Here is a 21,898-nt window from a genome sequence, read left to right as displayed (position 1 = left end):
TATTTTGTAATTTGAGATTACAAATGAAAGTGAAAGGGAAAATTTGAAGTTTAACATCACAAGTTTGCACCTAGAGTAGTATTTTCTTCAATACATGCTTGTCTAACTCGTTTGTAAGCTTTTATTAATTGGATATTGAAATAAGAATCATTTACAAGTATCAGTTAAGCAGGATTGACATTTTTAGCTTTAGTCTGTGGTGGATTTTAATTAGGATGTGAGTATCGCACCAGATTCTCCTGTCGTCCTAGCATAAGCTTAAGATGTCTTGATAAGTGGAACATAAATTGATACTTCAAAATACTAAATAGGTTGTATGAGCAAGACATATGCAGGAAAGTGCAAAAAAAAAAAAAGACTGATATTAGCTGCCACTTCCATTTAATCTTTCAATCTGATAACCTGCCTGCCTAGTTTCCAATGAATGGAGTATTTTCTTTAATTAAAAAACCCAAACAAACAAAACCCCAGAAACACTGCCTGTGCCTTTTTCACAATGAAGTACTCAGTGATTCTGGTCTAATATTAAGCAAAAAGAAGCAAAAGATACACACCCAGAAATACCAGCAGAAAAACTGTATTTCAGCACCAGTGAAAGAGCAGTATTTCAGATGGAGCTTTGCAGTATCTTGCTTTCAGACAGACATGGTATTGTGATGGTTCTGTGACTGCAGCAATTTGTCATCTTTTCAATTAGTCAGTTTTTCATTGTGCATTATGATTTTTTAAATTGAAAACATTTCTAAAGAGCAGAAAACAGCTTAGAAAATCTATGGAAAATGTACTTTTGGATAAATATTTAATAAAATTTATATACTTTTCAGGGAGTAGTTCATTTTCCTGTACTTTCATTTTTATATAAAAATCATTATGCAAACTCTTATTATTACTTTTGAAGCTTCTTGGTTGAGTTTAAATCGGTTTAAACAAAATGATAAATTTAAATTAGGAGAGGTTTCTTTTTAGTGTAAAGTGGTTCATTACAAACCAGCACTGACTATGAACTTGACAAGTTATTGAAAATATGATGGAGTATGTAGGGAAGTCTCAAGTTTTATGGCTTTAGGCTGCCAGCTTATGCACATGTGGGAATTGGGAGGAATTCTTTTTTTACTTTGTGGGTTCAATATGTATAGTAACTTTTATTTGTTTGAATACTGTCAGAGAAGCAGCAGAGTGTTTAGGCAGAAAATCCAAGTCCTTTCCTCTAGATGAAAATACTGGTAACTCCATGATTTTTTCGAGATTAAAACCCAGCATTTAATGAGTCGTATGTTTTTCATTTCAACATGCATCCTGTATAAAATATCTAATTAAACTGTGGATTTCATGCCATGTTTCATGTTCTGTTGATTCTGAAAAGGACCAGTAAGCTGACTACACTTTTTTTTTTTTTGGCAGGATGATAGGGAAGAGTGAGTTATAGTTGCTAGCACAACATGTAACTATATAGCTCTGATCCTGTGAGGCTTTATGCTGCCTTATAGTGCCTCTTAAAACTTTCCCTCACCTGTAACTCAATGCCAGTATACCTGAATAGGTAATTTTAATCTATATTTTTCTCACTGTAGTATAATTCTGTTTTCACTGTCGCTTTCCTATCACTGTTATTGCAACTGAAATATCTCATTCTATATTAATATATAGCACCACAAATTGGTGCTTTGCAGAACACTTGAAGACTTAACTCTTTTTAAAGAAAGTTTAAACAAGTCCTACTATCTATAAAATGTTAACTTAGAGTTGAATATTTGCTTTCATAAAGGTTTGATTTCATACTAAATGGTGGACATGATCAGTGCAAAATGCACTGCAAATTTTGGTTCAGGTGATTGTTTTCATATGTTCATGTACTTGAAGGTGTTTCCTATGTAGATCTGTTGTCGGCAATTCTGACTCTCACCTGTTGTATCCTGCGAATACATCCAGCACCTTTTGAACAGCTCACAGCTACATTGGGGCTAGACTGTAAAAGAATTTAAAAAGCACTATATTCTCTTGAAGCTGTGGTAATCTTCATAGGAAAAATGATGGATACTGTACAAATACATGGTTTAGGCCTGAAGTAGATTATTTAAAGTAATTGTCAGTTAACAGTTATGTAGTGCTATCTCTGTGGATTAGATTATGGATAGTACTGTTTTACATTATTTATTAAGCAAATATTGTACAAAACACAACATTATGTAAGCAATTACGCTGGCTATTCCTTCATGTGTTGTTATAGTAAATACTAGAGTAGAAAGCTGTAGTCAAGTTGGGCTTACATTACTAGCTACCACACTTCAAAAGGGGTGATGGTACAATTTTTCTAAAATTATTTATGCTCCTATATGACTTAAAGAATTGGAAAAGTTATCCAATAAACATTGTAGATTGTAGGATGGGACTTTTCTTTTGACTCTTTTAATGCATAAAGCATCAGCTGCAAGGCAGGGAAGAAGCCATGAGCATGTTGGGGTAATATTCTGCCTGTAGGATTATATTTGTGAACCACAATCTTTGTATAAACAATGTGCATTTTTATCATTTTAGCATTGATAAAGGCCAGTGATTTTTATTTATGTTACCACATCTTTATTGCTCAACACTTAAGAGGTACAATTTAATTAATTTTCTGTAAGGTTTCATGATAGCAGCTGAAGATATTGCTTAGCAGCAGTTAGCAACTATGTGGAAGACTTTAGAAAATACATCTTTGGCTTTTCCCTCTTGGAATTAAATTATGAAGACTAGGAAAATTAGTGTAATTTATTAATAAAAAAATAGAAACTGCACTACGTGCTTGAGAAATTCTTATCTTAAAAGTCTCTTGATGATAATCACCTTTGCCTGCATCTTCCTTCTGTTGTTTATTTCCACTTTAGTTACTCCAAGCGATAAGCACTTGGGAGCTGTGATTTAGACTCCTGTGAATAATTGATTGTTATTTTAAAATAAACTTGATAGAAAACTGTTTTGCCTATAACAATGTTGTAGGGGTTTTGTCCTTTTTTGTTTGTGTTTTGGGGCTACACTTCTTTAGTATAATGTGCCACAGTTCACTTCTCAAGTGCGGATCTGTCTGAGGTGGATCCTGCTGCCTGTGCACCTCCCATAATTTTTCAAATATTCAGTATCTCATTAGTGTTGTTTGTATCCACATTCTGCTACCCTGAGGATATAGAGAATTGACTACAGCAGCTAGTCAGCTCCTTCTGATCAGTCTTCACAGGAAAAAACTGAAAAAGACTATTTCTCCATTTTTGGAGACTGCTGGCAAGAAGTAACAAGTAGCTGTGTGTCAACAGTTCTGCACTGTACTGCCCTGGAATTACTTTGAGGTAGTGTCCCACTTATGAAAAAGACTCCTTACCCTGCTGTTCCAGGTGAATGACAATTAAGTGTCATGGTTAATCTACTGCTTGCAGCTTTTCATGTAGGTAGGTGGCAGAGAACACACCATAATTTCCTTTTAAAATTAAATATAACTTCCAAATTTTTTACTATTCTTGGTAATTTTTTTCCAAAAACCTCCACCAGGAGATAAAATACTTCTTGATGTTGAGCTGTGTTGTTTTGTTTCTAATTTTTAACTACTGTAGTAGGATAAGAACCACTTCTGAGTGGTAGGAAACTAAATTTGGAAGGGGCAGTGGCTTGTATTGCTTTTTCTATTTAAGATAGTATGTGATTAAAGTGTAAGTTACTGGAGCCCAGTCAGCTGTAATGCAGGTGACGTTAGCTGCTAGCAGAAATTTGTCCGCAACAATTCAGAGCTTGAGTAAAATTTTTGGGTTGGTTGAATATGAGGTTTTTAACTTCTGTTTTTTGGCTCAGGTGCCCAGTTCAGTGGGGAGCGGTCAGGTTGTCAGGAAAAAGAGTTTTTCCTGTCCTTTCAATATTAGATGGTTGCTGACCCTGGGGTTGCTTATACAGATATTCAAAGAACAGCATTACCTTAACATAACCACAGTTCTTCAATAAGTGCATCTGTAGATCCCATAAGCTACTTGCTGCTTCTACAGCGTTGTGATGCCTATGCTGTGGACAGTGACTGGCAGTAGTAACTGCCAGTCAGTTTACGTTTTTTTGTCTCCAAAAGACACTATGATGATGTGCAAGATCTAACAGGACCCATCGTTGAAATCATTCTGAGTTCCTGTGTATATCTGCGGCAGAAGTGGGGAATATATGTTCCTTATGTCTGACTAATTCTTTTAGTAGGCAGAAGTCTCTAGGCTGTCTGTCAAAGCACAACTGTTTTTTAATTGTTCTCTCTTTCTTGTGGCTGACAGAGTTTGAATTTTTCAACATAAAATCTAGTGGAAAAAACCTCTATCTGGCTTGAGCTATAAGAGTACTTGTTTGCCATTGAAAGTGCTTAATGTGTTTCTAAAAGGAGGAAGACAGACTATTGCAGAAGGTGTTGGATATTTGTTACAGTATTACTTTGACTTGGCAAAACAGAGGTGTATGCTGAGCTCCTAAGTTTGTGCTCTCTGCTTGTTTTACTTAAATTAAGATGATATTGAAATGTTTTGTTCACGCAGATCCTACTCCCATAACAGGAGGGCTTTTTTAAATTAAAAAAAAAAAATCACGCTTTCACATCTGTGACACTGTTTAGAAATTATCTTCAGTTTTCTGGAGTGTCAACTTTCAATTGTTAACAAACAAAAACTCCCCTGCATTTCATGATATGAATGGAAAGCAAAGGAAGGAAAAAAAAAGAAATGGAAATGCTGGATATTTCTTCTGCTGCAGCCTCTTGTTTTGTCCTATCTCTTGCCAGTCTCAAATAGTAATACTACATATTTGCATGGTCTTTAAATTGTTGTTTTTGCTAATTTTGTTGTTAAAACAGACAACAACAGAGAGACCCTATATACAGAAGCTATTTCGACCAATTGCTTCAGGAGGACAGTTGCATACTTTGGGAGATCTGCTCAAAGATGTGTGTCCTAGTGCTATCACCCCTGGAGGTACTGTAGAAATAACTTTTGTCCAATAAGATAATTTTTTCTGTTGATCTATTGTGGGTTTTGTGTTTGGTTTGGTTTTTTTTTTAATATGGGGATTTTGAGGTAGAACTATGTCTTAGTACCAGAGTTTCAGTTTTCACTCCTTCCTGGCCCTTTAGTGTGTCCATTATACATAATTTGTGGTGTTCAGAGAAGATAAGATTGAATCCTTAGGCATTCCTGAAAAATCAATCTCTGGAAGTTTTATTTTAAAATTTGTGTACTCCTTTGCCATCACACTGTTCTTAAAAACATTCCCATGTTATTTTCTGCATTTTTAAAAAATTCTTAAAGAAATGTCACAAGTTTTAAGTTACCTTTAATTTTGTATCGTGTAAACTTTTCATATGTAAAACTCCAAAATTAATAGAAATTGACGATGTTTTCAGAATACTTTTTTCCCTGTTGAAGCCCAACCTTTAAAAATGTACCAGAAAAGAAAAAGATTGTTTTAAGTATGTTATAGTTTATGTATGGTTACCAGGTAGTATTCTGTGATGAGATAACAATTAGTTCATGTAGCATTATATCATTTCATACAACAGCATTTGTTGATCAGCACTTACTCAGAAAATTAAGCATTTCTGGATGTTATTTTAGCCTCAGAGATTACAACTATTGGAACTCCAGTGTACTTTTTAGGTGGGATAAATGTAAAAGTTATACACTCTGCAAATAAAGATCAAAATTATTGAATATGTAATGTTCTTCATCTTGTTCTTGCTGTTGTCTTACCAGTACCTGTAAACGGGTAACTTTAAGTCAGTAAGTTGTGATTTATTTTGAGAAATGTCTGATATTCTAGAGCAGATCTTGGCACAGAATTTACTGGTGTAGTATCAGCACCTTTTGACAGTAAAGCACTAAATTTGAAGTCAGTGTAAAAATATAAGATGTTGTGTAATTCAAAATAAAACAGTTGTCATGGATTTCTTTAAGTACAGTGATCTTAGAAATCGACTGAAATCTCGAAGTACTTTTTCTACCCCTGTTTAATACTTGTTAGCACATGGAAACAATTTCCAAAAATAACAAGGGGTAGGAAAAATATGGAATGTTTCTAGCCATGCGTCCATTTTTCCTAAAGCTACTATAAATTTTAGAGCGTAATTTTAGGTAACGCTTTCAACTAACTGTCCAAAAGATAAAGCAAGATGCAAATAGGTGCTTGAATGTTAACATAAGCAAGTTTAACCATCTTTAAGTACTTAACTGTGATGACCCTACAGACACTAGTGAAAAGGTACAAAGTGAATTTCAAAAAAAGAGTAAGAAGGATGATGCATTTTCACTTGGAAGGCAGTCAAGCACAAATTATATGAAAAAAAACTCAGAAAGCATTTATGCAAAAGTTATTCCAGGATGTAATGGATGATTATTTTTATGTGGGTTTGCTAAAGCTGCAGATGGGGAATGTGGTAGTAACTGCCTTCATTAAAAGCGTGAATGTAATGTAATTTTATCTGAGTACCAGTGACTTGATGCTTCCTGTTAGTAGGCCTTCTTTTCAGATGTCGACAAATGTGCCAACCTTTAACAGCAGAACAGACATGTGCTGTGCTGATTGCTTGTTTCATTTTTAAGGTCTAAAAAAAAAAAAAGCCCTATACTGTTTACTCAGTGGGGCCAAAAAATGTTTATTATTTGGAAGTAAAGAAACTAAAATAGGTTCTATCCTTACACTCAGGAGAGGCCTTTTGAAATTTGGCGGAAGGATTTCCTTCTGTTGGAATATACTTGTCTGTTCTCTATAAATCTGCTTAAATTTGGCCTAGTTTTGATCCTTAAGATTCTACTGAGCAAATGCAAACTTAGAGCTTAAGTTTGATCTTTCACATGGGTGTGAGCTATCTAGGATTCAGCAGAATCTCTCCTGTATTGCAGCTTTGTATTGTTGTTCAGTGGTTCCTCCTATATTCTGGGTGTTCTCTTCCTCTTCTGGTAGGTAACAGAAGGAAAGCTGTCTGAGCTAAATGCAGAAAATAATGTGAACTCTTGAGGAGATATGGGGGTAGACTGATACATAGAGCCAGTGGAGGGGAAGGCAGACTGAACAAGTAATTTGGAAGAAACCGACAGATCTGGGAGTCATTAAATGTGATGGGGAGAGCAACTATCAATAATGTGGCAGGATGAAAGAGAATGAGGCAAAAGCCAAAGACTGGCTTGGTAACTCTGAACACCTGGACAGAGTAAATGGGATAGGAGATGATAGAAGGATGAGGGAGAAACAAATATATTGCATGTGGATCATACACTGAGATTGTGCAAGGCATCAGTGAAAGAATGGGAGTGGAAGTTCTGCTGGCAAAGTGATTCAGATGGTCTGGAAACCTGTTTGGAGAAACAAATGGAATAAAAAGTTGAAAAGAAGGGCAGTTTGCACTGGCAGAACAAGAAGATGCAGGTGGATAAGTGGTCAGGTGGAACTGGAGATACTCAGATAAGGGACTGGGGAAACCTTATTCAGGGTTTGTAGTACAAGTAGACCGCACCCCAGACAGGAGTACAAAGTAGAAAATTAAGCATGGCAACATGGAAAGAAAAAGGCCTTGAAGATGGATCAGGAAGAAGCAGAACTAGGACAAAATGGAGGGGTGACAGGGAAAGGATCAGGCTTACGGAAAATGACCTGAAAAGATGGATGCGCGTGACAGCAGTGATTCTCACTGCTGAGGAACATGCCCTAGGTAAGGTCAGTTCAGTTGAGGTATAAAGAGCAGCACTGGTTTAGGCTTGACCACTTCAGTTCATCATACTCCGTTCACTGATGATTCAGCTTCACCAGTTCTCTTGCTTGACTTAATCCACTCATCTCATTCACTGTTCAAATGTAATATGCACCATATTAAGTGTTCATGCTCTAATACAGCTTTGAGCTATTAAAAAAAAAAAACCCGGTAACTCACCAGACTGCATAGTGCCATTTTTGAGTTTTGCCTATAGAAATGCTAGCAGCCATAATGAGAACATACTTCTCCCTTTCCCAGCAAGTGTACTAGACTCCTGAGACAACAGAACCTCAGCATGTCTGTGCTGCTGAAGTCTCTATGAACCCTACTTAGTCAACTCACTTTCTCCCTGCTGCTGGTTCACTGAGAGTTTAACAAGCTTCCTCTGCCAATAGATGCTCCATCAGTTCAAAATGCAGAGGAGATGGTAGAGCTGAGTTTCTGTCCATTTTTATGGGCGTATGAGATTTTAATGAGCAAGCATTTTCTGGAAACCTGGGAAACTACGCATAAATGGTTTTGAAATTTAGGATGCATCAGAGTTAGTTTCCATACACGTGCACATTGATCATTATACAGCTTATCACCCTCCACCTTACATCTCACTTTGTTTTCTGTGAGACTTTTGTCTTCCTGCACAGGTTGGGCGTGTTTTAGTGTGAGGGCTGTGTAGTGAAAAGACATCGTCCTGATTGTTGAAATCATGGATTGGGGTATGAATGTACTTCAGGAAGTATTATTATTTAGGCAGCTGAATACTGCCTTTGGGAACTGAATTCCATTCTTTCTCCCCTAGGGAGTTCATTAATGTGTGCTACTAGGCAACCTGAGTGTTACAAAACCACCCATTTTATATAGAGGAGCACCAGAAAAATCCAGTATCAGCATGAGTGATCTGCTGAACAGCATGCTTGCTTGTACTTCAGATCAGCAAGAGCTCTGGGGCTTTGAGTGTACAAACACCAGGCAGACTCTGAAGTCAAATTCTAGACCCCTCATTACTCTTCTTCTGTCCCACCCTCCAATAAATCGATACTTCTGGCCATAATGTCTCTGACTTCCGTATGTAGTCTATAAAATAATGATAATACAGTCTCCACAGGAAAATCTTAATGAAGCAGTTTCTGAAGGAAAAATAGCTTGTGGTCAAGACTGTTTGAATTTCATTATATTGAAAATTGTCCTCTTTGGACCTCTTCTGTTATCTTCTAATATTTTTTTTTGTAAACTTACGTTTTGTCTTAATCTACAATTGATATTTATTCTGGTCAAGGCATTAAAATAATGTTGTAACAAAATAGAATACATTATCAAAGGTATATTAGAAAATGATGGCAAACTCTTTTCCACATCTGAATTTTCAGACTTTATTCAGCATTACCAAAGTTTAGATCTACTTGAATTTTCTGAACAAAAGGGGAAAAAAAGTAGTATTTCATCAAAGATATGCTTAAAGACACAACAGATATTGAAGCAAATTGTTTTCAACCTTTTTAACTCCTGTTTTCAAAAAGTAATTTAGATACTTTTCCAAGACTGTTCTTTAACCCCCCTCTTTAGTGAATTAATGCATTGGTGACATTAGCTGCATCTTTTTGTCAGTGCAACATAATCAATATAAGCTTCTTTCTGGTTTTCTCCATTTGAACTTTATTTTTTCCTTTTTCCTCTAATGGTGTTCCCTTTTCCAATGACTTTTCATTCAACTGGAAGCTTCATGGTAATTATGGTGACTTCTTGTCTATGGTGACATCCGTAACTGAGCTTTGTGCCGTGGGAACACAGAGAATATATGATTTTCAGACTCAGCATTGTAGCCATGTATGTGAGCTGTTCCTGCTGCCAGATACTTAGGGACCACCACAAGAAGAGGGAGGGAAGGGTTTCAAGAACCACCCACAGTGTCTATATGCCTTTGCTTTAGGAAACATGGATATAATTAAGTCTTTCTTTTAACTGTGCTGAGAAAAAATATTTCAATGAAAAAAATGTATTTGTATATATGTGGATTGAATATATATGTTGATTACTAACTCTTGAAAACAAGATGTAAAGAACGTTGTCCGAAGTAGAACAGGTTGAATAATGACATTAGAACACTGATAGTGAAAATGTTTTTTGTAAAATATTGTGTCTGTATTACTTTGGACTGTTACAGACTGTGGGTAACTGTTTAGATACTGCATTTTATTTAAATTAGCTTATGAAACTATTTATTCAAGGCTTTTATTGTTGAAGGGCTTTTAAAAAAACAAATTTGAGCAGTTATTATCCCAACCCATACTTCCCTGTCTCTCCTCAAACTGGTCCTTCATTCAATGATTTATATATTATCCTGCTTAATAAATGCTATACAGTGCTCACCTTTCTGGATTGCTATATAGTTTCATCTCATTCAACTGTTCTTCAGAGGAAAACTAATGGATAAAAGTTAAAAGCTTTTTGTCATGGGCACTGTTAGACCAAAGGAACGAGTGGCTTCTACTTAAGAGCCTGTCCTTGAACTCTTCAGACTGCAAGGATTGTTAGCTTGATCTTTTTTTGTCCTTAATCATTGCAGTGAAGTTGTTGCAGAGAGTATAGCTGTTTGGAACCCATTTGTCAGAATGCATATCAAGCAATTTATACATTACTAGTAATGATCAGAAAGTGTGAATTAAAACAGTACTTTGAATTAGAACAAGCACTAAGAATCTGGTGTAGTTCCTAAAACTTTTAGCAATTACATTCATTCTCTTGACTGTAAAGGATACCCTGTTCTTTCAGAACAACAAGAATAGCTACCTTTATTAGTAGCAAACATCTTTAAGAGTAGTACAGTGTTGACAGAACCTTTAGAGAAGATGCTCTTTTTCACCTTACAGTGCTCCTACTGTGGTACTGTACAGTACTTTCTTCCAGAAGACTAGGTTAGAACCAATCTAGGTTATATTAGATTTATTCTTCTGTCTAAATGAGTATTTAGACAGAAATGTGTTAAATCAGATATTTTCTCATTAGCCGAGTAGTTTTTCTTTTTCCTTGGTGCCTATTTAGCCATTTCACAGGCAGAGGTTGTGCTTATGTGGCAACAGAAATAGTAAGACCAAGTCATCACATAATGTGCATCACCTTCCATTTAATATTGATGCATTTCATTTGTTTCAATTTTTTCCTTTGTTCTGATCCTCCTGTGTTGACATGAAGTTTGAGAGGCAGTGAAGTCCTACTTGTCATGTTTAATATTAAAATTAATTTTCTCAAACACAAATTAATCCAGTAATCACTTCCTCTGTATTACAGCATACTGTTATCTCTTCAAGGCATGTTTATTATGTGTTTTTTAGTTATTGCAATAGTAAATTTTAATTTCAGTTACACAGTGGTTCATAAATGACAGACAGACACCTCAGTCTGAAATTTTACTATGGGTAAACCTATGCTGTGTATTAGTACATTTTTTTATTTACTATATTTCCATAATTATTGTTTACTTGATTTCATCTAAAGGCTGCCTGCAACTGAAATAGAACTTGGGAGTTCTGTGGTTGTACAGCTAAGGCTTAGCTTGCTGTTCATGGACTACAATTCCTGACATCCCAGACTTACTGGGAATCCTTACTCAAAGATGTGCAAATTCATTTCAGTTTTCAGTCTTTTAAAGTAAAACTTCACAAGTTCTGCAATTTGAGCATATTTAAACCGTGTTTAGTTCTCAGTTGTGATCATATCCTGTTGGTGGGGGGCGTGCTTGGTTTTGTTTTTGCATTTGTTCCTCCCTAGTTGCTCATACGTAAAACTGAGGCAAGCTGGTCATTTAGGTTTTGGGCAATGTTTAATTATCCCTGATCTTGATACCAGCATCATGGAAGAACGGCACTTATTTTTCAGTTCTTTTCTCAACTTGTGCTGACCCATCTTATTTTCTCTCATGTCAGTGGCTCTACAGCTGTTTCCTTTTTCTCCTGCATCATGTTCCTTCAACACCTCTATTCTAGTCATATGTGACTCTTGCTGTCCTTTGTTGCTTTTTTAGTATCTGCTTTGCATCCTTTAAAATTGGCTCTTCTACTTCTTTGACTAAGCTCACCATAATTTGTATAACTATTTTTTGTAGTTTTTTAAACCTTAGTTGATTTCCTTACGGAAATAGATCTAGATCTTCAGGGAAGTAGTTGGTCAATGTCACTTCTGCTTTAGTTCTTATTGCTTTTCATCCTTTTGTCCTGTGGTGTTCCATTAGCTACATTTCTACTTCAGTTTCCTTGAGTTTTCCAACATTTTTTTTGTAGAATTGGATATGAAAATCTAAAAGAGAGAGACATGGTCCCTAGGTATCAACATTCTTCCATTTCCCAGCTTAGATCTCTTGGTTTTCAGATGTCCTCCAAGAAGACAAATGTCGTGGTTACTCAGGGAGGTCCAGAATAAAATTGTCCAATGTCCCCCTTTTCATTCACCATTTTACACTCCTGAAACTGTATAAAGATCCTTTCTAGCCAACAGTCCAAATTTCTAGTTTTACTTCTTATAGACTGTGCATCATGTAATTTTGAATCTAAGCTCATGACAGATGTCTCTTTTATTTTAATATGAAACACCCGTTCATGAGGACTCCAGGGTTAGAATCAGATTATTCTGATTATTCATGGTACAGCTTGTAAACTGGTTGTCTGATCTTTTTTTCCTATGCTTGTGGATGCCACTTGCACAGAGAAAAGTCGATCCTTTAATTGGACAATCCTTGTGTGGTAAAGTGGAATTGTCAGCAGTAGTTCCAGTTCCAGAAAATTAGGTGGTCTTTTAAATAACTAGAGAGTTATTACTATTTGTGAGAAGATTTAGTGTATTATGGAGGAGCGTGCTAAGGTGAAGCTTGATATTGCTTGTGGTCTCTTAGAATGCATAGTTATACTTTCTATGCAGGTAAAGAGAGAAGATGTTAAGACCATGTTGTTGCCTGCAAAGCATAAGGTCACATAGATGATATGGTAGAACACATTACTTATGGGTATTCGTCCCAAAACTGCTGAATAACAACATCAATTATCTGTGCCTGAACAACATAACACCGTGACTGTTTTTCCCTACTGTCTAATAACCTCTGTCTTACTGAGATTAGGCTACCTGCTTACAGCAGTACTGTCATTTATGACAGGTAAATAAAATTGTTATCTGTTGCTGCTAGAGAGGTCATGCTGCATTTCACCACGGTTTTATGCATCTGATGATAGGTGCTCCTGTTGCCAATTAAGGGGTCTTTATTCCCAGAAGTAGTGATATCAGTCCTGAACTTGAGAGTTTATCAAATTTGAAGAAAACATGTCAGTAATTCACAGCAATTAAAAAAATTGTTTAGTAGACATTTATGAGGTTCCTGTAAAAGAACATACCGATATTGTAAACCATTCAGAAATGGTGACTCATCTTACTAGGAGAATGCGATGAACATAGTATGGTCTTACATAACTGCAGCACAACAACTGCAAGAGGAAACAGTGAGTTCAACAGAATCTTTGAAGAGGCAAAGGGCTGTTCTGGGGGAGGGAAAGACTTCTTCCCTCTTCCACATCAGAAATTTAAGACATTGTGCACAATGCAAAGATAAAAATTATATAATGCAGAAGGAAACAGTTTTCTTCCACTGCTATCATGTTTAAACAATTCTGGATACAATTTTAATTTGCCAGTGTTGTTGAAGTCTTCATAAAACTTGTTTTGATTTTTGTCTCATGCTTCCTTGAAGACTCAAATGGTAAACATTTGGACATAATGACGCAAACAGTAGGCTATCAATCAATCCCAGTTTTCACAGCATTGTTGTTCATTCAGAAAAGCTGTGTGAACTGACCTCTTTCTACAGCAGTGTCATTAGTTCTTTCAGAAATAAAACAAGGATCAAAAAGACTTCCAGGATTTTTCTCTTAAGACTTGCTGTACTGAATGATTTTGTGAAATTAGGGATCAACTGTTTTCAATTAACTCTCAGCTTTTTTCAATGCATATTGTATGAGAGACTACATATTAATTGGTTTTGTTCTCCCTCAGTTTTCTAAGCATAGACTTCCAGTAAATTATTCAAACAGAAAATTGAATTTAGATTAGGTTTGCCGTGTAGGCTCCTAATTTTGATGCAAGTGATAAATAGCGCAATAGAAGGAGGTATATGTATGTAGTGTGAATGTCTCTTGGATGGACGTGGAATAGAACCGGGCCTGCTCTGTCTGAAGTCAGAATTAGCTGGACCTGTGGTTTACAATGGAAGCTGCATGGCAAGGAGAGGAGCAACACAGCACCATCCCAGTCCTTGGTGCTCTGGTGGTAAGCAAACTTAGGAAGCTTTTATTCCCCACATCTAGCTAGTAAGTCTGCTTGTGCTCTCTACAGGCTAGTCTGCATTTCAGTGCTGTAGAGGTACAGTGTTGAAATACTTTTCCAGGCCACCTAAATTTAGAAATATAACTAGCCCTGATCAGTTTCAGTCAGTTTATTAGCCACACTTTCATCCCTTGTGGATATGAGAGTATTATGAAGGGTTAGAGGTCTTGTAGTGTGCAGGCATACTAGAAGATGATTAAAAGCTCACCAGTGATATGAATTCTAGTCCACTGTCTCCTCTACTGTGGGAGTAGAGGTCAGGTCAGAACTGAACTTCAGACCATTACTTAAGTGATTCTGCCCTCCCAGTGTCCTTGACTCAATGGTGTTCTCCATGTTAGAGGAGGTCTTCATATATGTCTCCCTTCATTATTTGTGAGTCACTATTTGTGCCTGTTATCTTTTCCTAGTCAGGCCATCTGCTTGGATTATCCTTCTGCATCTGCCTTTCATATGTCTGACTTCTGGCTCTTACTTTTTTAAACCCGCACACCTCTACCTGCCCCAGTTGCTGCCTTTTTTTTAAGTTGAAGTGGAAAGATTACCTTTATTACTGTGTTGAAATTGCATTCTTCTTAATTTAATAGTTCTTTTTGATCAAAAGGTGTGGAAGTCCAGAGGCTGTCTTGAAATTATAGAATTAATAGTCATGGCTACAAAATTAATTAATATGGAAATAACTTGTCATGACTACACAAAAAGGTGCTGAGAGTTAATAGTGTGGCAGCTGTGCTGTTGGCTTCTTGTTAGCCATCTTCATTTCTAAACAAGGTTTTTACATAACCAGGGCTTCTCTGTAGGCAGAACATTCTGGCTTGTTCTCAAAAGAAAAGAAAAACTCATGGTGGGAATCTAGGGCTGGTTGTCATCTTTCTGCACAAAATTTCTCAGGAAACAGTAACCATGACTTGGTTTTAAGGATTGCTCTAACTTTACCTCAATCAACTCTAAAAGGATTATCTGTTTGGTAGCTTGTGAGCCCTCTGGCCCTTTCCTAGAGGCAAGTGGGATGAATTTTAATAAGTCTAAATGCCAGACTCTGCACCTAGGACAGAGTAACACGCGGCACAAGTATAAACTGGGAGAGGAGTGCCTGGAGAGCAGCCCTGCAGAAAGGGTTCTGGGGGTGCTGGTCTCCAGCAGGCTCAATATCAGTAAGCAGTGTGGCCTGGCAGCCAAGAGGGCAAACCGCGTCTGGGGTGCATCAAACACCATATAACCAGCCAGTCAAAGGAGGTGATTTTCCAGCTGTATTCAGCATTGGTGTGGCCTCACCTTGAATATTGTGTGCAGTTCTGGGCCCCACAATTTAAGAATGGTGTTAAGGTACTTGAATGTGTCCAGAGGATGGCAACAACACTGGTGACAGGGCTGGAAGGAATTTCCTATGAGGAGTGGCTGACGACTTTGGGTTTGTCTAGTTTGGAGAAAAGGAGGCTGAGGCATAACCTCACTGCTGTCTACAACTTCCTGAGGAGGGAAAGTGGGGAGGAAGGTGCTGATCTCTTCTCCCTGGTATCCAGTGATAGGACACGTGGGAATGGCTCAAAGCTGTGCCCAGGGAGGTTTAGACTGCACATTAGGAAGCATTTCTTCACCTGAGAGGGTGGTCAAACACTGGAACAGGCTTCCTAGAGAGGTGGTGGTTGTCCCAAATCTGTCAGTGTTTAAGAGGCATTTGGACAATGCCCTTAACATGCTTTAGCTTTTGGTCAGCCCTGAATTGGTCAGGCAGTTGGACTAGATGATCATTGTAGGTCCCTTCCAACTGAAATAGTCTATTCTAGTCTTCCATCCAGCAACTTTTCTAATATCACAAGAGTCATGTGCTTTTTCTTTGTGTCTTAGAAGTGGTTTCTGGGCATGCACATGCATGCACATTCAAACAGGTAGAATGTAGGAAGAGGTACAGCAAATAGGGAAATAATCCTGTTTCTCGGACAAGCCTTTGGAAATTTGTTCTGCTTCAGCTAAATTTGTTCTGTCGGCCACCCAATAAGTTTTATTAGTGTCAGACTCCAGACTATTCTCTTTAAATTTGTCAGAAGGCCAATGACTTTATTCAGGCACAACAAAGTTTAAGTCTATTATTAACAGTAGTAGTATGGAATGGAGAAAGTAAAATCCTCCAGAGAGCAAAATAACTTTTTCAAAATTTAGCTTACTCTGTTTGGAAATCACAAGCCAGAACTTCTAAAATTCTCTGCAGAAGAGAGGTGGGAATTTTCATCCTAGAGCAGTCTGATTCCTGGGCTGCAGTAGAGCTGCCCTTTCTGGGACCATCAGTGTCCTACCCTCAAACCCCTGATGGAATGCTGTAGAACTGAAAATCTAAGCAGTTGAGAAAAAATTGTGGAAAATTACTAGAAATTGGGCAAGTTTTCTGTCAGTAATCTGCTAGCCATATGAGTTTTAGGAAAACTGCTAGAATCAAAGCATCTTGACAAAATGTTTTGGTTGTGGTGAATTTTCAGTCTTAAAAGGAATATTTTTTGTGTTTTAGGAGACAACCTCAGGTTCTTTATGGGCTGTACAGACATTGCAATATGTTGCCACAGAATTTATCACTTAGACAAAAGATGAGTGGAGAGAGACAAAAAGGAAGGAGAAATTAGAGGCACAGAGGGGTGATGTGGCTTGCACCTGGTCACAGAGGTCAGTTAGCAGAGTTAAGAATTAGATTTTTTTTTTTAATCCTGATCTAAATCAGTCTGTCTTACCCCAAGGAGATCACAGAGGTCACTCAGTATGACTGAGCCATCAGAAACTTCACAGAAAAAAAAACCCAAAACAAACCTTTCTTCTAGTTTCTCCTATATTCTTGCTCATAGAAACAAGCATGACAGCAACAGCTGAAGTACACAAAGTATATAGACTTACAGGATATTTCTTACGGTTAGTTTCATAGAAAATGTGAGAATGCTTCAGAATTATTTTTTTCAGTAGCGGTCATCATCCTGTTAACTTCCATATGCTGTATAATCACGACTGCCTTTAGTGCTGTAACTGGTGCAGGTGTAACTGGAGACTTCAGTGGGTCTACCAGTGCTTTCAGGAGACAGAAGTAAACCTCTGTGAGGACTTGCAATGTGAAGTTCTCATCCAGGATGCTGCAGTCCACAACCAGATTTAGACATTGTGGTGTCAGTGTTTTTATTTATACTAGTAAACAGAAGAGGGCTAGAACATGTATTGTTTCTGCTGTATGACTATTAGCAGTTCTCTGGCATAACATTGGTCTAGACCAATTAATACTCTCCCAGAAATATGAGCAGTGTTCATGGATTAACAGTCTGGGGACTAGTCTTAGTAAGCAATATGGAGGGGGAGATAACTTAGCTGAATAGTCATGAGCTGTTCTCTGGCACTTGCCCTGAGGTCCAGAGAGTGGTTTCTGGTCTGTTTTATGAGCTACAGTATATAATGTAATTTAAAGGTATAGAGGTATCTTTAGTGGGAGGGCTGAGTGAAATCATTCCTGTCTTCCTTGCTTCTCTCTTGCAGTCTTGTTCTAGTCTGCCTTGATGCATATAGGCATAACATGATTTTCCCAGGAGATAAAGATTGTACAGGTCTGAAAAAAACCTGCAAAACTAAAGGACCTACAGAAAATAATTAGGAGAAAAATAGCAGTCTTACCAATAATGTAAAGAGTAATCCACTAATAAATACTATTTACTGTATCCTGCTCTCTTCTCTAAGGATTCAGCAACACATGCTGATAGTAGTTGTCCCCTTCTTGAATACCTCATTTTAACAAGAGATTTTCATACTTTCTGTCTTATTTGGCACCTGTAGCAATTTGGAGAATATTTGTAAGAAATTAGAGGTAAAACCTTTCCTTATGTCAAAGCCATTTTTATGCAGCGGCCTATGTGCACAGAGGTGCTATAGTCACTGAAGATTTGAATGCCTCTTGTGCTCCTTGGCCTTTTTCCTGATCTCCATCACCACACTTACAATGGCAAAATGTATCAGGTGTCTACACGTTGGGAAACTTTGCTAAGTCCAGTATCTTAAGCAAACTGTTACTCACTGGCAATTTAAGCAGATGTACGGACCAGATACACACACAGATGCCATTCTGCCACTTTTGATGTTGAGGAGCAGTATCCTCAGATAGAAGGGTCGTTGCAAAGCCACCTAACTGCAAACTAATACAGCAAAATTAGCTGTAACTCAGTTCAGAGCTATGTACCTGCAGTGTATTTTCTGCATAGCTAATCATTCCTAGAAATATTGGTAACTAATTAATGATATTAACTTATCAAAATCTGTTTGTAAATGCTATATGTATGCATTATAAGTTTTATGGATCTACTTTTCTGCTGTTAAGTGGAAAAAATACTTTCTGAACTCTAAAATTAAAAAAAAGTTACTAGACAAACTCTCTTTAAACATAAAGATTGTATAATTATTAGCTTTGAAGCTAACTCTCTTGGTATTTTGGAATGGAAAAAAATGAACTTGTGATGAAAATTTACTTCTGACCTGAAAAGGTAGCTGTTTGGTGGGGGGAGGGTATCTATTTTATTACTATCTTTTTAAAGTTACTGCCCTTTAGGTATTCCGTTACTCCTGTATCCACTCTTTCCTGAATTTTTCAAGACTAAATTATTTAATATTACTGCGGTAGAGGTCTCTAAATACTTGAATCTACTAGCTGTTCGAAAGAACTTGCACTACCTGTATAGAAAAAGATATTTCATGTATGCAAACTCTATTGTCTGCTCATTAAAGAATTATTTTTCAATGATTAAGGGCCCGGAAGAAGCTAATGTAAGTATTTTAGCAAGGGTTTGTATTTCTCTGATAAACAGCACTCCCCTTCTGTTTGTGATCACAGGATGAAAGCTCTCTAAGCTTGTATATGTACATTTTTACTGCTACATCATGTAGTGTGCTCTTAAGATTGAGATCTCATTCCCCAGGAAGCATTTCTGTCTAAGATTAATTGCCCTTTTAAAATCAGTGTTTGATGTATTCCTTTGGCTATATCCTGACTCACTTTAACCCTCTTTGACCTGACCCCACTGACTATTACCGCCATGGCTGAAGCAGAAATCCTTCAGCTTGATGTATGCAGTACAGACTTGAGCCTGTGGTTTTTCACATCGATGGATTCAATTAGCCAAGTTTTTACTGATCAACTTAGCAGAGATGGGAGAATTTGTCAGACATGGAACAAAACTGTCCATGCGTTGGGACTAATTGAATATCTCATCTCCATTTTCATTTATAGTTTGCTTGTGAAGTTGTTTATTTTGTTAAACATCATAATAATATTGCTGGAAGTAGCATTTAAAAGGCAAAACCAGTTTATTTTTCTCCAGCTAAATGGGGGAAGGTACAAAACATGAAATAGCAACCATTAAGCCTTTGAAGTGTAGATGTCACTTATCGCTTTTCAGGCAAATACTTTTAAACTGTAATTATGTCCAAGTGTCCACTTTTTAATTTATTAAACTGGGCAGGTAAACTAACAATTAGCATTATGGCTTAATGAAAACAAGTAAATGTGCTGGTCTCCTCTGTATTGACAATGATTTCAGAGCAACAGTAATCCTTCTTTGCTTTGCCTTGATAAGAATAGTTCGTCATTTGATTAGCTGAAAAGTTCATTATAAAAGATGGACGGCCATTAGAATTGAAGAATATTTGCAGGCATGATGTGAATTATAGTAACTTGAAAATGAGGTAAAATAGAGGTTGAAAGTTCAGGAATGCCATTAAAAACCTTTAAAACTGTATGAATGTGCATATGCATAGGGAATATATAATATTATTGTATAGAGAATTTGCTATTTAATTGTTTGGCATAACAGTATTTGGAAAACAATGACATTATAAAAGTTCTCACAAACTATTAGCCACAAGAGGTCTTTTACAGCAAATTGGTTTGCTTTATACCAATCTTTATAGCGAAAAATCTCTCAAATGTTTCTTCCCCCCCCGCCCAAGAACCATATTGATCGCATTTAGGTCCCTAGCTGTACAGAGCGAGCCTTAATTTCTGAAGGTTGGTTGTACACAGTTTAGAAGGGAAACATCAAATCTAATTAAGGGCATAGCATATGAAAGGGTTAACTTAACTGTAAGTCAAGCTGCCTGCTGTTTAAAAAAGCTACACAACTCCTAAAAGTGATTTAGCGCTCTCTCAACAATGGAGAACATATCATGGATGAGTTGGGCTCAATTTCTCATGCATTCAAGTGCTTATCTTTTAACACACACCTTCCCCGTTCCTTGTATATATAAATGTATCATGTGCTTGCTGGTTACATGGAACAGCAGCATGATTTGCGTTGAACTTTGCCACTTTGTTCACATGTGCATAGCCAAACTTAAATGGATTGCAGAAAATTGTTTTATACATGTCAGTTGCTAACCCCAGTCTTTTATAAACTAGGACAGCTTTATTGCTGGTTCAGGGCTGAGCCTAAGGCACTGATGCTAAGGAAGAAGAGGTATAAGAATATGTCCTGGGAGTTACATCATATAAATTTTTTTTTTTCCTGCCTGAAGCTAGATGTTTGATGGGAAGCATCTCAGGTTGAGTCATTGTAAGGTGTTCTAAAACCTTTTAACTACTAAAATGTTAGATGTTTAAGAAAAGCATTTTAGGGTTCTGTCATAAATTAGTTTAGGACTTAATACAACCACCCCATTAAAAAGCTTCTATTAAATATACAAAAATAAAAAATTAAAAAAAAAAAAAACCAAACCAAAGTTTAGTTAAGTAAAGCTTTCATTTCCATTAAGCTACATGAGCTGCCTTTACAGAAGGAAAAATCCCCTTGGTTGACTTAGATGGCATTACTGTCAGTGCTAACTGTTTTGGACTGCATGGAGAATTGTTAAAAATGGTCTGCTCAGGCAACCTGGACTTACCGGTGTTGGAGGCCAAATTCACTTTCTCTTAAAAACTTTTTCAGTGGAATAGAAAAAAAGGTTTTCTAGTTTGTTTACATACTTTCTGGCTGCTATGAGATTAGAAGTGTAACCCCAGTTCTCATATGCTGCTCCAATGTGTAATAAACTTTTGCTTGTGGTGATTAGTTTAATCCACATTTTTATTATGTTTCAGCAATGTGGCTATCTGACCTGAGGATAGACTTGAGGTAGACGAAGAGAGGAAAAATTGCATGGGGACGAAAATGATGAATAGGGGTGATGCCAAATATTTCATTTTATATCAGTATTTAATGATACTTCTGTAGATTATAATGTTGCATATTCATCTGCTTTCGTTTTGGTGTTAGAGAAAGCTAGGACTGAGTTGGAATATAATCCAGGGAATCTAATCATACGAAGAACTGTGACAAAGAAGCTTTTTCCTCTCCTTTAATTCACAAATGTCTAAACTCAGGTAGGAGATGATTATGCCATGAGAAGATCGTGCCACGAGAAGGTCGTGCAGAGATCAGCCAACTGACCTGTGTCAAAACCATGTAAAGAAATACAGCAGTAATTAAAGCTAAATCAGTGAATATGGACTTCATGACAGTGTCGCAATGGAGGAATACTTGATATCTTGCCTGGAGTTAGGCTTTTGTAGTCAAGTAGCTTACAAGAACAGAATTCACTGAGGTTGATACAGATCTAGTTCTTTCATGGCATTTTGGACTAAGAAGCAGTAGTTCTTATGAGGGGCTTTGGTAAGATGGCATCAAGGTGCTGTAAGGGTGAAACTGAGACACTTAATATGAATGACAAAACACTCCAGGAAGGAGAGAGACTGACATTTTGAACTGTTTATTTTGGAGAACTTGATCTATCTTTTCTAACTCATTATTTTGATTTTTT

The 21,898-nt window shown here is 36.9% G+C and overlaps 1 protein-coding gene across 1 annotated transcript in view; it reads left to right on the top strand.

The window, feature by feature from the left end:
• The window catches only part of ATG5 (autophagy related 5), a 78,531-nt gene that overhangs the window by 47,992 nt on the left and 8,641 nt on the right, over positions 1-21,898 (top strand). Inside the window, exon 7 of the mRNA XM_075087378.1 lies at positions 4,847-4,964. Within this exon, the coding sequence (XP_074943479.1) occupies positions 4,847-4,964 (118 nt within the window). The remainder of the gene's footprint in view (positions 1-4,846; positions 4,965-21,898) is intronic.

The sequence above is a fragment of the Phalacrocorax aristotelis genome, chromosome 3 (assembly GCF_949628215.1).
Source record: "Phalacrocorax aristotelis chromosome 3, bGulAri2.1, whole genome shotgun sequence".
Classification (NCBI taxonomy): Eukaryota; Metazoa; Chordata; class Aves; order Suliformes; family Phalacrocoracidae; genus Phalacrocorax; species Phalacrocorax aristotelis.
This window is presented reverse-complemented; position numbering and strand designations above follow the sequence as displayed.